The sequence below is a fragment of the Abrus precatorius genome, unplaced genomic scaffold (genome assembly GCF_003935025.1).
Source record: "Abrus precatorius isolate BTA unplaced genomic scaffold, Abrus_2018 Scaffold7, whole genome shotgun sequence".
NCBI classification, from domain to species: domain Eukaryota; kingdom Viridiplantae; phylum Streptophyta; class Magnoliopsida; order Fabales; family Fabaceae; genus Abrus; species Abrus precatorius.
The window spans coordinates 23,769,664-23,789,072 of record NW_020874417.1 but is presented as its reverse complement, the minus strand read 5'-3'; the positions used below and the strand labels follow the sequence as shown (position 1 = coordinate 23,789,072).

General features: G+C 31.9%; 1 protein-coding gene across 1 annotated transcript; it reads left to right on the top strand.

Annotated features, from left to right (window-relative positions):
* The first annotated feature begins 9,396 nt into the window (after positions 1–9,396).
* On the top strand, positions 9,397–15,451 carry LOC113870765 (sodium/hydrogen exchanger 2-like). Its single transcript, XM_027507215.1, has 15 exons — positions 9,397–9,872; positions 10,194–10,523; positions 10,684–10,802; positions 11,489–11,586; positions 11,808–11,867; positions 11,949–11,995; positions 12,079–12,273; positions 12,380–12,426; positions 13,161–13,227; positions 13,316–13,416; positions 13,502–13,603; positions 13,863–14,001; positions 14,087–14,149; positions 14,303–14,386; positions 14,730–15,451. The coding sequence occupies exons 2-15, from the start codon at positions 10,350–10,352 to the stop codon at positions 15,066–15,068; spliced, it is 1,635 nt and encodes a 544-aa protein (XP_027363016.1). The 5' UTR covers positions 9,397–9,872; positions 10,194–10,349; the 3' UTR covers positions 15,069–15,451.
* The last annotated feature ends 3,958 nt before the right edge of the window (positions 15,452–19,409 follow it).

Genomic DNA, 19,409 nt, shown 5'->3' with positions numbered 1-19,409 from the left:
CAGTACTAAGATCTTCAATGTCAACGATGTCCTTAGTACCTGTTATCAACTCTTAAGTAAAAGTACCTTGTCCTCCTATCTAGTCTTGGTCGTGGAAAGTATATACGTAATTTACCCCGTCTGGCATCTGTATCATACCTTTGTGTATGCATAAGCTAAAAGTGTGGTGGATCCTACCACTAATAGAGTAATCAAAAGGAATATTATACCTTATTGACATCTCAAGAGTGAATACATCACCCATTACACTATTATTATTTATAACAAACTTATAGTGGTAGAACTGTTGTCACTATCTAAATACATAGTTCAACCTACTATTTACAAACCATACCACTAGTCTAATTAGTTTATGAGGGTTTGTCATCCTTATTCTCTAAAAATATTAGTAAAGATGATTTCTCTTCTCATCATTAAAACATAATCAAAATATTTTTATATCATCAAAACAATAGCAACACATAAAAAAATTTATAACACACACAATTCAACCATACAATCATAAAATTTCTCTTTCCCAATTATACACTTCTTCGTGCACTGTGATCACAAATATTCGATATCTCCAGCACTTTATGAGGTCCTACACGAATAAGTGAATAGTCATCAATTAACCCATGCACGCAAATGTAACGTATACAATAATAGGCCCATTAGAAAAAGTATAGTCAAGAGTCTAGTCAGAAAATGAGTGTGAGGTTATGTGACGCATTTGCTCTCAAATAGATTATGTACACACATGTGAATGTCATTCACCTTCCTATATTTCTCTCAGATTTCTAAAATATTCTCCAAACTTTATACTCCCAATGTATTTGTCACTATTCACACAAATTCCTTCATCATCTCTTATTCATAATACACTTCTTTTCATTTCATTCTCATCATTCAACTAAAAAGATCATGTCTAAGTGAGGCACTTCCAAACTAAGTCCATATTTTATTTATATGACAAATATACAATACAATCACTCATACTCAATCAAATATTCATCATCAATTTTCACAACATTTAAATACCATTCAAACATACATTTACAGGCAAGAAACACACCATAGCACTATACGTTAATGATGAGATAGAGTTTTCCTTACCTTGAAATAAAGAGTTGGGAGAAGATTTGTGAAGGATATCATCCAAGAGACTGAGTTCTTCTTATACACATCACAAGAGAGAGCATTTTTAAGAACATAGAAAACAAAGAGAATAAAACAGAGATTGGAGAATTGAGCTTCAAAGAACCTACTTGGATTTGGTTGGAACGAGTGTTTAAGTCTGGATTGAAGGAAGGCTCGGGTTTAAAAGAGGTTTCTCTAAGAAAGGTAGATGAGAGATCAGAGAGAATGAGAGAAAACATGACTTGGATTTTAATGCAAGTTTTTAGAATGAAAATCTCTTAAATATCAGTCAAAGCTCATGAATTCTTGCTTGAGCAAGATCCAGTCTCACCTATGCGAGATCTCTCTCTCCTGGAAGAAAACATCAGATAATGGTTTTTCAAATTTTTACTGAGATTCTTGCTTGAGCGAAAGGTATTCTCGCCTGGGCGAAGGGTAGTCTTGCCTGAGTGAGAATAGGTCCAAAGAGCTCCTTATTCACCTTATGCCTTCTCGCCTGAGTGAGACTCAAATCACCTGAGCGAGAATACTTTTGAATGCCTGGTCTAGAAAATCCAGTCTCGCTTAAGCAAGACCCTTTGCAACTACTAACATTCATACACTTCAAATTTAAAATAAAATCCAATAATAAATAGTAATTAATAAAGTAATCATGAAAAAGAGGATGTTACAAGGAAGGAGAGTGAAGTAAGCAAATTTAGATAACTAATCAATAATGACCAGGATCACAATATAACCTTTAGAATTCAGAAGCCCAATGATGAAATCCATAGCCACGTCATCCCAGACTTTGTTTGGAATAGGAAGCGTGGAAAGTAAACTTGCAGGGTGAAGCTGACAAGGTTTAGCATGCTGACAAACCTGACAACTACTAATAAACTCCTTGATATCGTAGTGCATTCGAGGCCAGGAAAAATAAGAGGTAATGATAGTATAAGTACATAAAAATCTAGCATAAACCCCAATGTTAGAAGTATGAAATTCTAAGAGAATTTTGTGAATCAAATCAAGACAATTCGAGGCAACCATGGCATAATTTTTCTAGTATGATAACCCATCGTGAAATCAATACGAAAAAAGAAGCCTATATCCGTATGAAACTGCTGTAGAATGGAAGAGTTAAATGTCGAAGAAGGTTGAGTAGAGCAAATGTCATTTATCAAAAAGGCATGTGGTGAGGAAACAACAAAGTAAAAACTTCTTAAGAGTACATCTGCAATATGGTTTCTGCGGCTAACTTTATACTCAACAGGAAAATAATAGCCCAATAATTTGTACAATAAAGCCACTTGGTCAAGAGTCTGAGTGGTTTGATTAGTGATATTGTGCAAATTGCGATGATCGATGCAAATGAAGTAATTGCTCAACAGGTAATGTAACGCCTCAAATTTTGGTAATATTAATTATTATTATTATTCTTATATATATATATATATATATATTCATATGTGTGTTGATTTATTTAAAAATGATGTTTTATGTGTATTAATTACATGGATATGTGTATGTATGACTGGTTAAGCTGAAATGGGCTAAGTGCCTAAGTACAGGGCGAGATACTGAGTTGTTCTCGCTGCAGCAAGAGGATTTTCGCTGTAGCGAGAAGGCCTTGGGAGGAAGGACCAGAACTGCCGCCTTCTCGCTGTAGCGACAAAGCGACAGTTTGGGGTGCATTTCTGGGTGCAGTCTCGTTGTAGCAAGATTCTGCAGAAACCAAAGTGCAATTTTCTCTAGTTTTATCGCTGTAGCGAGAGGGCATGTCGCTGTAGCGAGAATACCTCGCTGTAATGATAGTGTTGCGACCAGAAAAAGATTTAAAGGGAGTTAGGGTTCAGGGAGAGTAATTTCTCCCTCTCCCTTTGAAATCCCTTTGATTCTCTCACTTTCAAACTTTATTCCACCGATTAATTGCCTCCAAAGCCGTTCGGGAGCGAGATTGGAGTTTGGATTTGTGTGGGGAACGCTTGGAGGTGAGTTTTAAACGGTTAAGGTTTTCGTTTTTCCTTCCCTTTCTCTGTTCTTGGTAATTTTCGAGGTTCTCATGGAATTCTTCCATGTGTTTAGGCCGAAAGCCATGTGGGGAGCATTTCCGTGATTGAGTTCAGGCGTGGGTCTTCAATCCAAGGTAAGGGGGACTCTACCCTACTCCTTTATGTGTGATTTGCTGATATTTTGTATGATATTGTAATGTGGCTGAGTAGAGAGTAGGAAATTGCTGAGATATGTGATGTGGGTACTTGTGTTGTTTATACATGTGTGTATATCTGAATGAACATTGTGAAAATGTGAGCCCGAGGGTCGTGTAATATGAATGGAAATAGGCTAAGGGCCGTGTGGCATGAATGAATTGTGGGCTATGTGCTGTGAAAATGAAATGTGGGCCTAGTGCCGTATAGTTAAACAAATATGGGCCTAGTGTTGTGTGTTGTTAAATGTGGGTTATGTGCCGTATATTGAAATATGTGTGAATAGGCGTATTAGCGCCATTGTAATGTGTTGTGAATGGTTCAGCGATACATTGGGGTATGGGAGATGAAGACGGTAGAAATACCTTAGGGAAGAGGGAGTGATGGTGACACCGACTGCGGAACAGGTGCACCACGGGCCACACACTCTCTTCCTGACTAGACCTCTGACCACTATCTTTGTTGAGCGACTCGTGACTGCCCACGTGGTATCTGTAAGGCGGGGGTAACCGGCGACTATTCATGGTGTAAATCTGTGATCATAGTAATATAGTGAGTGTGGCTGGTATGCGTATGCATGAATTTGTGTTTTGTACTTGTGAATGTGTTTGTTTAATGTATTGGAATGTTCTGAAGGTGAGACTCTACGTTTATTGTGTGTTTTGGGTAGTGTAGAGTACTCACCCTTACATTCATTTTTCAGGTAACCAAGACGATAAGCACCAGGCTCAATGAAGGGACGAATGGACTGCTATAGGACTTAGAATTTATTTTGAAAACGTTGTAATTGAACTAGTCTTGTAGCAGTTATTTGATATTAAGTTGTAACCCTTCACTTATTTCGAAATCTTTTATAAAAATCTGGTTATCCGATTTGTAAAATTATTATTTAATTGAAATTAAATTTAAAGTGTTACAGGTAATGTCAGAATTTAGCCACAACCTCAGTTATGGCAAAGTTCACATACGTATGTCAATTTCTATTAGTATCCTAAAAGATAACTTCTTGGAAAAAAATACAATAGGATGCTCATCTTGAGATAGCACCACGCTAATGCCAAGGCTAAAGGCGTCTATTTCAATAATAAAAGGCTTGTTGAAATCAAGCAAATGTAAAACAAGAGTTGTAATGAAAGCCCTTTTGAAGGTTTCAAAAGCCACATGTGTATCCATCCTAAAGCAGAATCATATGATCTTAAGAGTGGGTAGGGAAGAGGGCAATCCTTTCATGCTATGTTTGTATGTTACTTTTAGGAGGAGAGAGGAGGCGAAAGGAGGAGTTAGTGGAGTTTAACCCTCGTTTGGAAGTTAACTAATAAGGAGGGGGAAGGGTTAGGAAATTCTTTTAAACCTCCCAAAATCTTTCTAATGATAATTTTTTGAGTTTTTTCAATTATGAATGTTTTTCTCTCTCCCACTCTTGTGCTCTTTCTAGATTAAGATTCTATTTTTTCAAAATATATTGGTTTTTAAAGTGAATTTTTTTTTAAATATAAATATATATATATATATAATAAAATTTTTAATTTTAATAATTTTAATTTTTAGATAAAGAAAAATATTTAATTTTTTGTATTTTTTGAAATAAAAAAATATAAATAAAAGATATAAAAAATAATAATGTCATTTATGATTAAACCTTTAATTACTCTCTCCTCTTAATATTAAACATCTAAACAAGAGAGGAGTTTAACCTTTATTCTCTTCTCTTCCTTCCCCTTTCAAACTCTTTCATTTCCTTCCCCTTCAAACATCTAAACAAAGCCTAAGAGAAGCAAACACAGCGTTGTACTCAAGTAAAAGGTGAGCTATATTCGCAAGAATGTGGATGTATAAAAGCCTTTTTGTCAAATGATATACAAGGATTCTTTTAAAACATAACAAATTTTTTTTTCTAAATATTGTATAAAAATGAAGTTAGTTTTGACTAAAACCATATTTAAAACTAGTTTTAACTAAAACTGGATTAAAAACCAATTTTATACCAAATCTAAATTTTAAAATTGATTTTAAACAGATTTTTTAAAAAATAAAATAAAATAATTTAAAATTCAATCCATATAATTGGATTCAAAATGAATTTGGATTGGTTTTGTATAAATCCAATCCATGAACACTCCTAATTATAAAGAAGTGTAGATTTAAATTTAACCATTAAAGAATATAAAAATATATTTTAATTAAATATAATATAATATTAATATAATTTGAATAAATGAGATTTTTAAAATAGGAAAATGTGACGGTAGATAATCCATTTTGTTTGAATAGTAATTGAAAAATTTTGTAAGAAATTGTTACCTTTGAATTACTAGGACTCAAATAACAATTTCTTATGCAACTATCTACAATATTTAGTTAAAACAAACTTTAAAATCGGTTGGACTTGATTATGGATTGGACTTTTATATTTAGATCTTTTGTACACACCTATCTACAATAAATATAACACTTGAGAGACGATTATAATTTTTATTAAAGTTTAAAGAAATAATTTATTAATATTAATTCTAAAGTTAAAATTAAACATATAAAAGAAGTATATTTTTATTAAAAATATATATATTTATAATGTAATAAGTGATTTTTTTAATAAAATATCATTGTTATTAGTTGTTTGAATTTAATTTTAAAGACTAAAGTTAATATTTAAAAAATACAAAATTTTCTCTCACTGTAAATGTATACATGTATGTGTAAATTTAATTTTCTAACATGTAATTACTTGTATAAACAATTTTTTTAGTCATTATCTCTATCTACCACATTAACAAAAATTAATTTTATAACTCGTTATATAATAATTGCTTACTTTGAAGCAATTTCCATTAAAAAATTCTAAATCTTATGTTTGCAATCAAACCATGTCGGTTGCTTAGATTCACAAAGAGATCTAAATTTACATAAACACGTATTTAAATCAAAGAAACTATATAAATGTGGGACACTAAATTGAAAAAATAAATGTCATCAACTTGAAGAAAGATAAAGCAATGGGAAACCAAAATGTTATTTTGTCTCGCAATAAATGAAGCAATAACTGTATGTATAAATGGAAGAAAAACGCAGCTATATATAAAACATGATATTTCGTAAATTTCATTTTCGTATTCAATGTGCTATTAACACAACCCCACTTATAATAAGTTGAGTTGTCGTATCAAAACTGAAAACAAATACCACCACAATCCAAAAATATGGTAAAGCAATCTTATAAATTTAGATATTATTTACCAATTAAATTAAAATTTTATTTCAATAAAATATTTATATTTAGTGTTATCACCCGTTATTAAAAATAAATTAAGATGAAACTGTTACCAACAGCTAAAAAGTTTTAGTCGATTTTGGAAAAGGAAGAAGCAGTTTATTATCTCATACTTTACATTTATTATTTAAAGTATTTTAATATAAAATAAAACTTTTTTTTTTGTGGTTAAGAGTTAATATCCCATGCAGAGTACTTCTGGACATGCTTTTCCTTGTTCACATGGAATTGATGGTGATGCCGACGGCAACCAGCAAAAGCAGCACTCCCCATCAATGCGCGACAAATGGCTATCGACTTTTATACCATATTTTAATATACTAGTACAAAATTACAACAAAACTTATTTGTTTTTATATTTTTTATAAAAACAAAATGTTTTGTTTTTTCTTTGTAAAATAAAAAAATAATATTTAGTTTTAAAATAATTAAAGATACTTAAGAGAATATATTTTTATCTTTTGAAAAAATAATTATTAATCAAGAATCAATCGATAAATATGATATAATAAGATATAATAAAATATAAGAGTGAATAAAAATATAATAAGATCAAAATAGAATAAAATTTTGACAAAATAAATATATTATATTATTCTATTTAGTGTATGATAAACTTTATACCGGAGAAAAGAGTTAAATAAGTTTACATCATATTAAACGTTAAAAACTTAGAATAAAAGGATTATCGTGTCTTTTTTTCTTCTTCTTAATTTATCCACTAAATAAACTCAAAACATACATGATAAACAAATGTATATTTCTATTCATGTATATAATTATTGGTGATATTTAAAATTAACTTTTTCCATTATCTTTCTTTATTTTTTTTAAATATAATAATCACACATAACTTTAATCACCCCAATGCAATAATTATGTTATTTCATAATGCATCTGACCTTTTTTTTTTATACTTTTGAGTAATATACAATATTTATTTTCAGTATTTTAAAATTCTAATATTTTTCAGTTATTTTACAATATAATTTTTATCTAGTAAAATAATTCAACATCAACTAAATATTAAAAAGTTAGAAAATTTTCTCATCAACCCTAGACTCTATAAAATAAACCTATCTAACTAGGCTCGTTTAATTTTGTTCGATAAAATGTAAGACTTAGAGTTATATTTTAAATTTAAATTAAATTTAAATCTTTCTAACTTAATTTTATTAAACTTAATATGAGTTAAGTATATAAAAATATGTAAAAAAATAAATAAAGTTTTACCTATTTTAAATATCTATTTTACATTTGAATTAAATCCATACTTTTTTTAAATATCTATACAAACGCACATCTTATATATATTTATTGAGTCTTTGCATAAAAAATTAACATATATTATTAATTAATTAATTTTGTTAACGTGTGTCAATGATATATAATAAAAAAATTATAATATTTAATGATATAATAATATTTTTTTATTTCAATAAAAAATATTATTAATTACTCAATTTTTCTAATATAGTTTAATGATACATAATAAAAAAATTTATTAAAAATTATAATTGTTAATATTATCAATGCATTAATTTTTATAATTGTCAATAAATTTTTATTATATAATTTTATTGTGTAAATTTAAACTCATATTAACAACATTATTATTTAAAATATTCAAAAAATAAATTAGTTACATATTATTAAAATATTTTGTATTTAAATACATAAAAATGATATCAGATATAATAAACTTGTGAATACATCATAATAAAATAATTATATCAACTATTTACAAAATGCTATAATATATTTTAAGATCATTCATGAGAAAGGTATGTCTTTATTCATTATTTAAAATTAATTTAAAAAAACATTGTTAAAAATATTGAAATATTTTTAGGTGTCTAATAATTAATTTTTCAATTAATTAACTATAAAATCAGTATTGTTATGTAAGTCGGTAAATAAATAAATGAAATTATAAATGATTGGTTATTGAAGTAAAATATAACCTTAAATAGATTTTCGAAAAACAAGTTTCTTTTAAATATAATATTCTGGGAGAGAATAAAAGGATAGGAAGATATGGTAAAAATAAAATATTTTTTTTAAAGTATCTTAAAAAAGATAAAAAAAAATGAATATACTAAACAATATTTTGAAAATTTAATAAGCATTGATAATGTAATTAAAAAGTGATATATTAGATGGATGTAGTTTTAGTAAATAATATAGAGGAAGTAATTTTAAATAACAAGGAAAACTTTTGAAATACAGTGTTGTATTTTTAAAATTATATAACTCATTCAATTACAATTATTTCTATTTATAAAGAAAAAAAAAAGATGAAAGTTTTTCTCCTTCCAAAGTCTACACTTTCTTTTCACCGATTATCATTATTTAAATTTTAATATAATTTCTTAACCTGATAAAAAGTATATACTAATTTTTTTAGTAAAAATAAAATATTGATTTATAAAGACATATTAAATTTTCTAACTTTTAATAAAAAAATTATTGCATATAAACTTTTATATAGTATTAATAAAATAGTAATTATGCTTACTATTATTATTTATTTAAATTCAACTTAAAAAATTAGATTAAATGCTTTTCAAATTATAATAAAAAACTGAAATTTTTAAATCTAAAAAAACAATATTTTAAATCAATATAATCCAGACACGCCGCTGGAGTAAGCTATTATCGCCTTACGTCAACGTTAGAGGTATTAATGGGCGCAAACAAAAATCATAGGATGGAAATTTGAGGCACCACACGATTAAAAAATCCCAATCTGATGGCGTTGACTGCTACGACTCCGACTCAGCAGTGTTCTCAACACGGACGCGTCGTATGTTAGCAAAATTCATTTATAGTCTGATTCGAGTTCTCCTTCTCATTTGTCTCCCTCTCTGTCCACCCGGCTCTTTCTCTTTCCGATTGTTTTCGTTTTCTCTAAATTTCCAGAGTTTTCAAACGCCCTATTATCTCTCACCGAGATTTCAGAACGAAAAACAGAAACGAAAACTTCCTAAAATTTCTCAGTTGTCGTTTATTTCCGTTTCGATCCTCCAACGACGTGGTTTCAGCTTCGCGTTTAATTTAATCTTGCTCTGATAATCTATTCCCTGTTTTCCTCTCGGTTTGGTGCTTGATCCCCGCTTAATTCCAGGGTGCAACCGTTACACAGAGCTTTCAAACTGTTTCAATTTACCGGGAATTCGAACAAGAGATTGGTTCTTAGCTTTCTCTGTTCGAATTCTTTGGACGTTCGATTCGTTGTGTTTTTGGCGTCATTCTCACGAATTCGCAGGCTCTTCGAAATGCTGCTATCGAGAGTTATGGTGAGGATTTTGCTATATTATTTTGCAGTCACGTGGACCAATTTCTCTTTATGCTTTTTTGATATTCTGTTTTGAAGATTTTAGCCGAACCTAAACAAAGATCCTTTCTAAAACTGCATGTTATAATTTCCTCTTAGATTTTTTACTAATGCAAATTTTGAATTATGCACTTTATATCTAATGACGATTTTTTCTTAGTTCGTTTTCTTTTTTTATTTTTTAAAGTTCTGCATCTGAAATTGAATCATGATATTTGACTGGTGTGAGTTTTGTTTCTGGTTTTGGAAAATCTTACACGCTTGTTTGTTGCTCCGATTGCAGAGATTCTTTTGATGGTGAGATCCGGAAGTTCTTAAAATGGACAGCACGGAGAGATAAATTTGTAGCGTAAATTAACTTTGGACTTGGAGACTCAGCAATAATCTGAATTTGTGTAAAATCTGCTTCTACAATTATTCGCTGTGGACGGTGGACAAAATGGTTTCTGAAATCAGTTCTGTTGTTTCGAAATTGCAAATGCTATCTACTTCGGACCATGCCTCCGTTGTCTCTATGAACTTATTTGTGGCACTTCTATGTGGTTGTATTGTCATTGGCCATCTTCTTGAGGAGAATCGGTGGATGAATGAATCTATTACTGCCCTATTGATTGTTAGTGTTCACTTTCCTTGAGCTTGTTTGCCAATAAATTGTTATAAAGAATGCTATCCTTTAAGAGGCATTAAATTGATGCTAAGTTTGGGCAATAATGGATCCAGCTTCTTCTTCTTTTTGATTGGATGGTGATTAAATTTCGTATGGATTGTTTCAGGGTCTTTGCACTGGCGTGGTCATTTTGCTGTTTAGTGGTGGTACAAGCTCGCATATTCTTGTTTTCAGTGAAGATCTTTTTTTTATATACCTTCTGCCGCCTATCATATTCAATGCTGGGTAATTTTCCTTTTTTACAAACCGTAAACTGATGACAAACTGAAGCTTATTTGCAGTCATCCCAATATGATAATTGGAAAGTATTTAGAAGGTCTAGATTATCCCTGATACTATAGCATACTTTAACGAATAATGCACATCTTTATTATTTATTTATTTTTTGTTGAGAAGAACTCTTTTTCTGCAGAACCAGTCATTTCTAACATTACATACATCATGACATAGAACTTTTGGGAGCATAATCTGCAGAGTCTAGGTGTTTCAAATATACCTGATATTCAGTTGTACAAGTGACTTGCACTCTGTTCACTTGTACTTGTACTTGAGTCCTAAGTTTGTGGATTTCCCTATTTTATTATTTCAATATTATTGAAAATTATACAAAAATAAATTATACTTTTCTTCTTGGCTCTTTCTTGCAGATACCAAGTGGTTTCATCTCTTCTGAGTGATAATTATTTACGTGACTGTATAGTTAAAAGACATCAATTTTGTTTACCCATGTTATGACATGAATTGTATTATGCCGTATGAAAAACTTTGAAATCATATTATCTTTCCCTCCTAAAATCCTTGTTCTGCACTTTGAAAATGCATATATTATTCTTGTCTGTTAACTTCATCATGTGTATTACAGATTTTAGTTTTTATTTTGTTATGAATTTGTTCTCTGTAATTTATTTCAGGTTTCAGGTGAAAAAGAAACAGTTTTTTGTTAACTTCATCACGATCATGTTATTTGGTGCTATTGGTACATTAATATCTTGTACCATCGTAACTTTTGGTATGCATTACTGCTTTAAATGTATTTATTAGGTTTTTATTTAAGATTTAACATTGTAAGACAATAATTTGTAAGCTCAGACAATTAGTTCATTATAATTTGGAAGCTTTTTTTGGTTTAAAATACTTATTGATCAAGTAAAATAGATAATTAATTTAAGGAAACTGACTTCAGAGATATTTGTCTGGTTCTACTGACTTAAATTTGAGCTATTATTTCAGGTGCCACCCAAATTTTTAAGAAGTTGGATGTTGGTCCACTGGAATTAGGGGATTACCTAGGTATTTTACTTGTCAATCTCATCTGTGTGGCAATTTCATTCAGTGTAACACTTTGACTTACTAATTTATGATAATTTTCAGCAATTGGTGCAATATTTTCTGCAACAGATTCTGTTTGCACATTGCAGGTTTGAAACAATATATTTTTTGCATTCTTCCTGCAACTAAAAGGTATCACTGCTAATTACTGAAGTTATAAATGATGATGCAGGTGCTAAATCAGGATGAGACACCTTTGCTGTACAGTCTTGTGTTTGGGGAGGGTGTTGTGAATGATGCTACGTCAGTGGTGCTTTTCAATGCAATCCAAAGCTTTGACCTCAACCAACTTGACCCTACAATTGCTTTGCACTTTTCGGGCAACTTCTTGTATCTCTTTATTGCAAGCACAATGCTTGGAGTGTTGGTAAATGTCTTTCTCCCTCTATTTCTCTCATGCACACATCACATATACACCTAGTTGATTTGACTTGTGGCTCTGTTCTAATGTATCTATCTCCATCACCTTGTAGACAGGTCTACTTAGTGCTTACATTATTAAAAAGCTGTACATTGGCAGGTATCTTCTTGACATTTTTCCATTTCATAGTCTGTTCAGCAGTAACTGTGATGTTATTCCATTGTTTTGTACTATACATGCAGTTTATTCATAGTAAAATTAAGTTGTGGACTATTCTATGATAAGAATTAAAATCCCTGCTTCAGCCAATCTCAATTTAAGTATTGTCTGTTATCTAAGCCTGCAGTTTTATGATTATATTGAACTTGCTTTGATTGTTTGAACTTTGAAGTAACCTTCTATGTTGATTGGTGCATTCGGGCTTGAAACCAGAACATGAGGTTCATCATTATTGTATTTTATAATGAGGATTCATCTGGTTAACTGTTTTAAATGGAATGCTGCCATTGTAAATGAATTTATCCTACATAAATAATAACCTGAAGGAGGGATATCAGTAAAAATTAAATTGCATTAGACTTTTTGAGCATATTAGTTTCTAGTATGAATTATAAAACATACTGCATCCTTGAATTCTTGTTGGGTATGAATTGTTGTCATTTTTAGTTGTCTTAATTTTCTGTTCCTTTTTAGGGAAAAAAAGCTGCATTAGTTATCTGGGATCTCTTAATAACTTGCCATCTCTGTCTGTGTACTGTCAATTTGTGTGTTTCTATCTTGAGTGTTAGGTTTTTAGACCCTTTTTTCTGGTGAATACATAGTTTTTTAGACATATGCAGGATGATTTGAAACAACTCTTTACTTAGATTGAAAAAATTTCTCCTTAATTTCAGGCACTCTACAGATCGTGAGGTTGCTCTTATGATGCTAATGGCATACCTCTCCTACATGCTTGCTGAAGTAAGTTTTAAAGAATTTTAGTTATGTTTTCTGGATGCTCCCAACATTTGTCATTAGCATGATGCTGATGCATATACATCTTCTGCAGTTATGCTATCTGAGTGGCATTCTCACTGTATTCTTTTGTGGGATTGTTATGTCTCATTATACCTGGCATAATGTAACTGAGAGTTCAAGAATCACGACCAAGTATGTCTTTAAACCAGATTTTCTCAAGTTATGTGCATTGTCCAATTGCATACCTTAACATATATCTTTTGTCTAACTCTCACAGGCATGCTTTTGCAACATTGTCATTTGTTGCTGAGATCTTTATCTTCCTTTATGTTGGTATGGATGCCTTGGACATTGAAAAATGGAAATTTGTCAGCGATAGGTATGTCCTATGTTCTCTCTGAGACTAATTTATTGTCATTTAGACATTAACCTTTTTTGTACTGATGAAAAATGAATGGCATTCTTTCATGTCATTCTTTCCTGAAACAGTTCTTCTATTTCTTGTTATGACTGGAGAATTCTTCTATAATGCTGCTTTCTGCTTTTCTTTTTAGCAAAGTTTATCCTTCATTCTTTCCTTGCTATACTTCCTTTTGTTACAATAGAAAAACAATTCATGTGCCTTGGTGCTTCTGCAGTCCTGGAACATCTGTAGCAGCGAGTTCAGTGTTGTTGTGTTTAATACTTCTTGGAAGAGCAGCTTTTGTTTTCCCCTTATCCTTCTTATCCAACTTGGCCAAAAAATCAACGAGTGAGAAAATCACCATCAGGCAGCAAGTATGGCTAAATTTCTGTCAGTGAGTGCCCTTTTCCAGATTTCTTGTGCTACTACCAAGTTTTGCTGACTGGTTTCTCATTTTAGGTAATCATTTGGTGGGCTGGTCTTATGAGAGGTGCTGTTTCAATGGCACTTGCTTATAATCAGGTAGGAGCAACAGTGTTGATTAGGGGTTTGGGGAAAATTGAATGACAATCCACTGATTCAGCCAATAGAAAAAAAAAAAAAAAAGAATTAGTGGTCACTAAAGATAGGATCTTATAATTGATGTTGTAAAACTGATACTCTTTACTAATGCAGTTCACCATGTCGGGACATACTTCACTGCGATGCAATGCAATCATGATCACTAGCACCATCACTGTTGTACTTTTCAGCACAGTGGTAAGATATCAATTTTAGTTTCTGACATCCTTAGCTGGTTTCCATTGGTTTCTTTTCATTACAGAGGTTATTTTGCTATTGCTGCTCACTGATATTCATTCTATTAGATTAACCATTTGACTTGTTCTATATGAGATCTATAGACAGATTGATTTTTCCATTTGTGTTTAGATTCAACTTCTCCCCCAAACGAGTTGCCCACTTGCCCTACTTCGCTTTTCTGTATAACTAACACCTTCACCTGATAATACTTATGATAAATTTTTCTACAAATTGGACTCGGTTTCATATTAAAAACATTCTTTAAAGATGGTACTGACACAATTTAATTACAATTTCTCAGGTGTTTGGTTTGATGACTAAGCCACTCATAAGGCTTTTACTGCCCCATACTCCTCATCCTAAAGGCACAAACATCGCAATAAACACGGATCCATCTACTCCAAAATCAGTCACTGTACCACTTCTGGGAAGTGCCCAAGATTCTGAAGTAGATATTGATGGCCATGAAATTCATCGTCCTAGCAGCATTCGTGCCTTGCTGGCCACTCCAACACACACTGTTCATCGTTTGTGGCGCAAGTTTGATGATGCATGCATGCGTCCCGTTTTTGGTGGCAGGGGTTTTGTTCCTGTAGAACCTGGCTCACCAACTGAACGCAACGGTCATCAATGGCGTTGAAAAGAAAAGACAAGAAATATGTAATGTATTATAACTGCGTACATTTTATGGAGATCAAGCAATGCGTGTGTAAGAATCCCGTAATGAGGTTTTGTTAAGCTCTTTGGGCAGTGTGAACTGAGATGGCTGTGCACCAGAAGTCATCTCTGCGTCTCCTGTAAACTAAAATATTTGAATAGCTGAAGCTAAATTAATATTTTCTCACAAGAACAAGAAATTGTATTGGTTATGTTTTCTGTGCAGCTTCTGCCCGCCAATATTGGACTTTTAAGGTACCTTAGTAGCAAGTAGCAACACGTCTCACATTTTGTAGATGCAAACTTGACAGGATATACCATTATCCATGAATATTACAGAATCGGTGAACTTTATTTTGATTTGATTAAAGAACTTCCAGAGGCTCATCTTTTTAATTTTTAAATCCTTTCCCCCCGAGTGTCACCCGTGTTAGTCAAATAAGGATGTAATGCAATAGCATTGGCCAAACATGCTAGACAAGAGAGGTAAACAGTAAAATGCTCTGTGTTTTTCTCACCTTAGTCTCGTTCAAAGTAGCAATTGCATTTACGGGCTTGTAACCTAGCCCAAGCCAAGGTTGCAACGAACCACCTGACTGTAGGTCTAGGAGTACATAATACAATTTTTTAAATACTCTAAAACACATTTTTGGTAAGGAGGAAAACAAAAAAAAATTATGCTAAATAATTAAAAATCAGTTGGAACTTCAAAATGTTTTAAATAGCGTAATTTTTTAGGTATGATTTAATAGTTCATAGATTTTATTTTTCATATTTTAGCATTCATTTGCATATTACAAACACTCGAGCCACCCTATTTTTTAAGAGACATAATTTGTTCCAGCCAACCAAATGAGTGTTACAGTTTGAATTATTAGAAGATCAAATAAAATTTTTAACTACCTTATTGATATCATGACAAACAAATTGAGAGAGCCACCAAATGCCCATGCGATAATTAGGAATAGAAATCAAGATAGATTTTGTCAAGCAAAGTTTATTAGCTCTATTAAGTAATTTCTATTTCAAAACTATCACTCATTTGTAGAATTTCTTAAGTAAAAGAGCAAATATTATTCTATTTAGTTTACTTTTGATTAATAGAAAGTCAAGGTTGATTCTCATATAAGAAACAAAACGAAAAGAAGTGAAGGCATAGAAATTATCACGCTTTTGGTGAGGAATCCCTTTTGAACACATTGTCTTGAATTTGTCAAAGTTGATCTTAAGGTTGGAGGCATCACAAAATTTTTTGCATAATTGTGATAGCATTTTGGACCTTTGTGTTTTCACTTTTATAAAAAGAAAGACATTGTCACCAAATAAAATAAGGATGATGTTAGGGTCATTCTTGGATAAATGAATGTGCTTCCATATCCCCTACTCCACTTTCTAATTTACCAATAAAAAAAGTTTCTCCGTACAAAGAACAAAATAGCAAGGGAATAAGGATCACCTTGTTTAAGACTCCTTATTAAGTAAAAGCCTTCAAGTTAAATATCATTCTATGTAATGAATAAGAAGAAGTACACATATATTACATGATAAGAGTGTAACACCTTTATTTAATTTTTAAATAAATAGATTTCACAAAAATAGAAATAATAAAAATTTCATTCAACGGTTCCCAATATATATATTTTTGACAAAGTTTTTTAAAATAAGGGAAAGTTACAAATTTGCATCAAAATAAATGCTACAAGACTAATTTAAATACATCAAATTTCTAAATATAATTTCCTAAATTCTATAGCAATTGTATCCCTCCCGTTCACTGAGTCTGGTGCTAATCGTCTTGGTCACTTAAAAAATAAACATAAGAGTGAGTACTCTACACTATCACACGAAAGCACAGAGATTCACCTTCACACATTATACATATTTATTTCAAAATTCAATTCATGCATCAAACAACACATTTACTACTTTTCAACATTTCATACCAATTCACAAACAGGTGTGCTCACTACATCATCAAACAATCCGCAAACACGTACGCTCACTGCACGTAGCCACGCTCACTTTGACACTATGATCACAGATTCCTGATGTTTTCAACCTCAAGGATTTACTCAGTTCATACCATGGATGGTCGCTGGATAGCTCCCGCTCCATGGATACAATGTGTGCAGTATTGAGTCCTCCAAGCAAAGGTGTTAGTCACAGGCCGAGTTAGGAGGAGAGTGTGTGACATGTAGTGTACCCACGCTCATTGTTGGTGTCACCACCACTCTCTCTTTTCCAACGTATTTCTACGGCTCCCATTTTTCACATCCTCAATGTATCGCTAAACCATTCATAGTTTTTCTAACATTTCTAACACAATCATATTCAATATCAACATGCCATTTTCACACACATTTATTAACATTCCAAATCATGGTATTTGTTTTCATCAAATGGCACGTCCACACATTCCAACCACATTATAACCAACTATTTCACCACACATCGCACTCGATGTTAATCACATTGCATTCCACACAAAGTTCATATTACAATTAAATCAAAATCAAACCATTCCATCACAAACATCATTCAATCACTACCACCACTCTCTCTTTTCCAACGTATTTCTACGGCTCCCATTTTTCACATCCTCAATGTATCGCTAAATCATTCATAGTTTTTCTAACATTTCTAACACAATCATATTCAATATCAACATGCCATTTTTCACACACATTTATTCACATTCCAAATCATGGTATTTGTTTTCATCAAATGGCACGTCCACACATTCCAACCACATTATAACCAACTATTTCACCACACATCGCACTCGATGTTAATCACATTGCATTCCACACAAAGTTCATATTACAATTAAATCAAAATCAAACCATTCCATCACAAACATCATTCAATCACTACCACCACTCTCTCTTTTCCAACGTATTTCTACGGCTCCCATTTTTCACATCCTCAATGTATCGCTAAATTATTCATAGTTTTTCTAACATTTCTAACACAATCATATTCAATATCAACATGCCATTTTTCACACACATTTATTCACATTCCAAATCATGGTATTTGTTTTCATCAAATGGCACGTCCACACATTCCAACCACATTATAACCAACTATTTCACCACACATCGCACTCAATGTTAATCACATTACATTCCACACAAAGTTCATATTACAATTAAATCAAAATCAAACCATTCCATCACAAACATCATCCAATCACTACCACATCTTGTTTCACATGAAATTTCTCTTAAAATACATACTTTCCTACATTCTATCTCAACCACATTTCATTATCTAACCTTACCAACGAATTCCAAACCCAAGAGATAGGGTAAAGTCCCCCCTTACCTTGGATTGAAGACCTAATATGAATTTATGGTAGAACATGTCCCTTACATGGTGCTTCGTCCTAAGAACATGGAAAATCTTCATGAGAATTCAAAAAAACAAAGAAGAGGGATGAGAACCAAAATCCTAATCCATAAAACTTACCTCCAAGCTTCTCAAACACGATTTCAACCTTCAATCTAGCCCCCAAACAGCTTTAGAAGAAGTTTAATAGGTGAAATAAGGTTGATGGTAGAGAGAATCAAAGGGGGATGAAGAGGAAGGTGTAATGCCCCAAATTTTGCAATATTAATTATTATTATTATTATTATTATTATTATATATATATATATGTGTGTGTGTGTGTGTGTGTGTAAATGTGCATGAATGTTGGAATATGTACTTAAGTGCGTGATGAGTATTGAATGGTGATATGTATATTTATATATGTATGTGTGCGTATATGATAAATGTGGATGCTAATTTTGCATCGAAATTGACTTTTTGGACTGTTTGAAATAGGCTGAGTATATGGTGCAGGGTGTTCTCGCTGCAGCAAGAGAGTGACAGTTTGGGGTGTATTTCTGCGTGCAGTCTCGTTGTAGCGAGATTCTACAGAAACCAGGATGTTGTTTCTTCTGAGATTTTTGTTGGAGCGACAAGGAGTGTTGCTACAGCGAGAGATGCCTCGTTGTAGCAAGTGTCGCGACTAGAGGAGTATTTGAAGGGGGTTAGGGTTTGAGAAATTCATTTCTCATTCCTCTCTTCAAAATCTCTTCAGTTCTCTCGACACAAAATATTATTTCACTGATTAAATTGCCTCCAAAGCCGTTCGAGAGCTAGATCGAAGGTTGAATTTGTGTTGGTAATGCTTGGAGGTAAGTTTTAATGGTTAGGGTTTCAGTTTCTCACCTCAATTCTCTATTTTCTCAGTTTTCATTGGTTCTCATGAGATTTTTCCATGTAAATACGATAAAGTTCATGTGGGGAGTCTTTTTCATCGTTGATTCGTGCATGG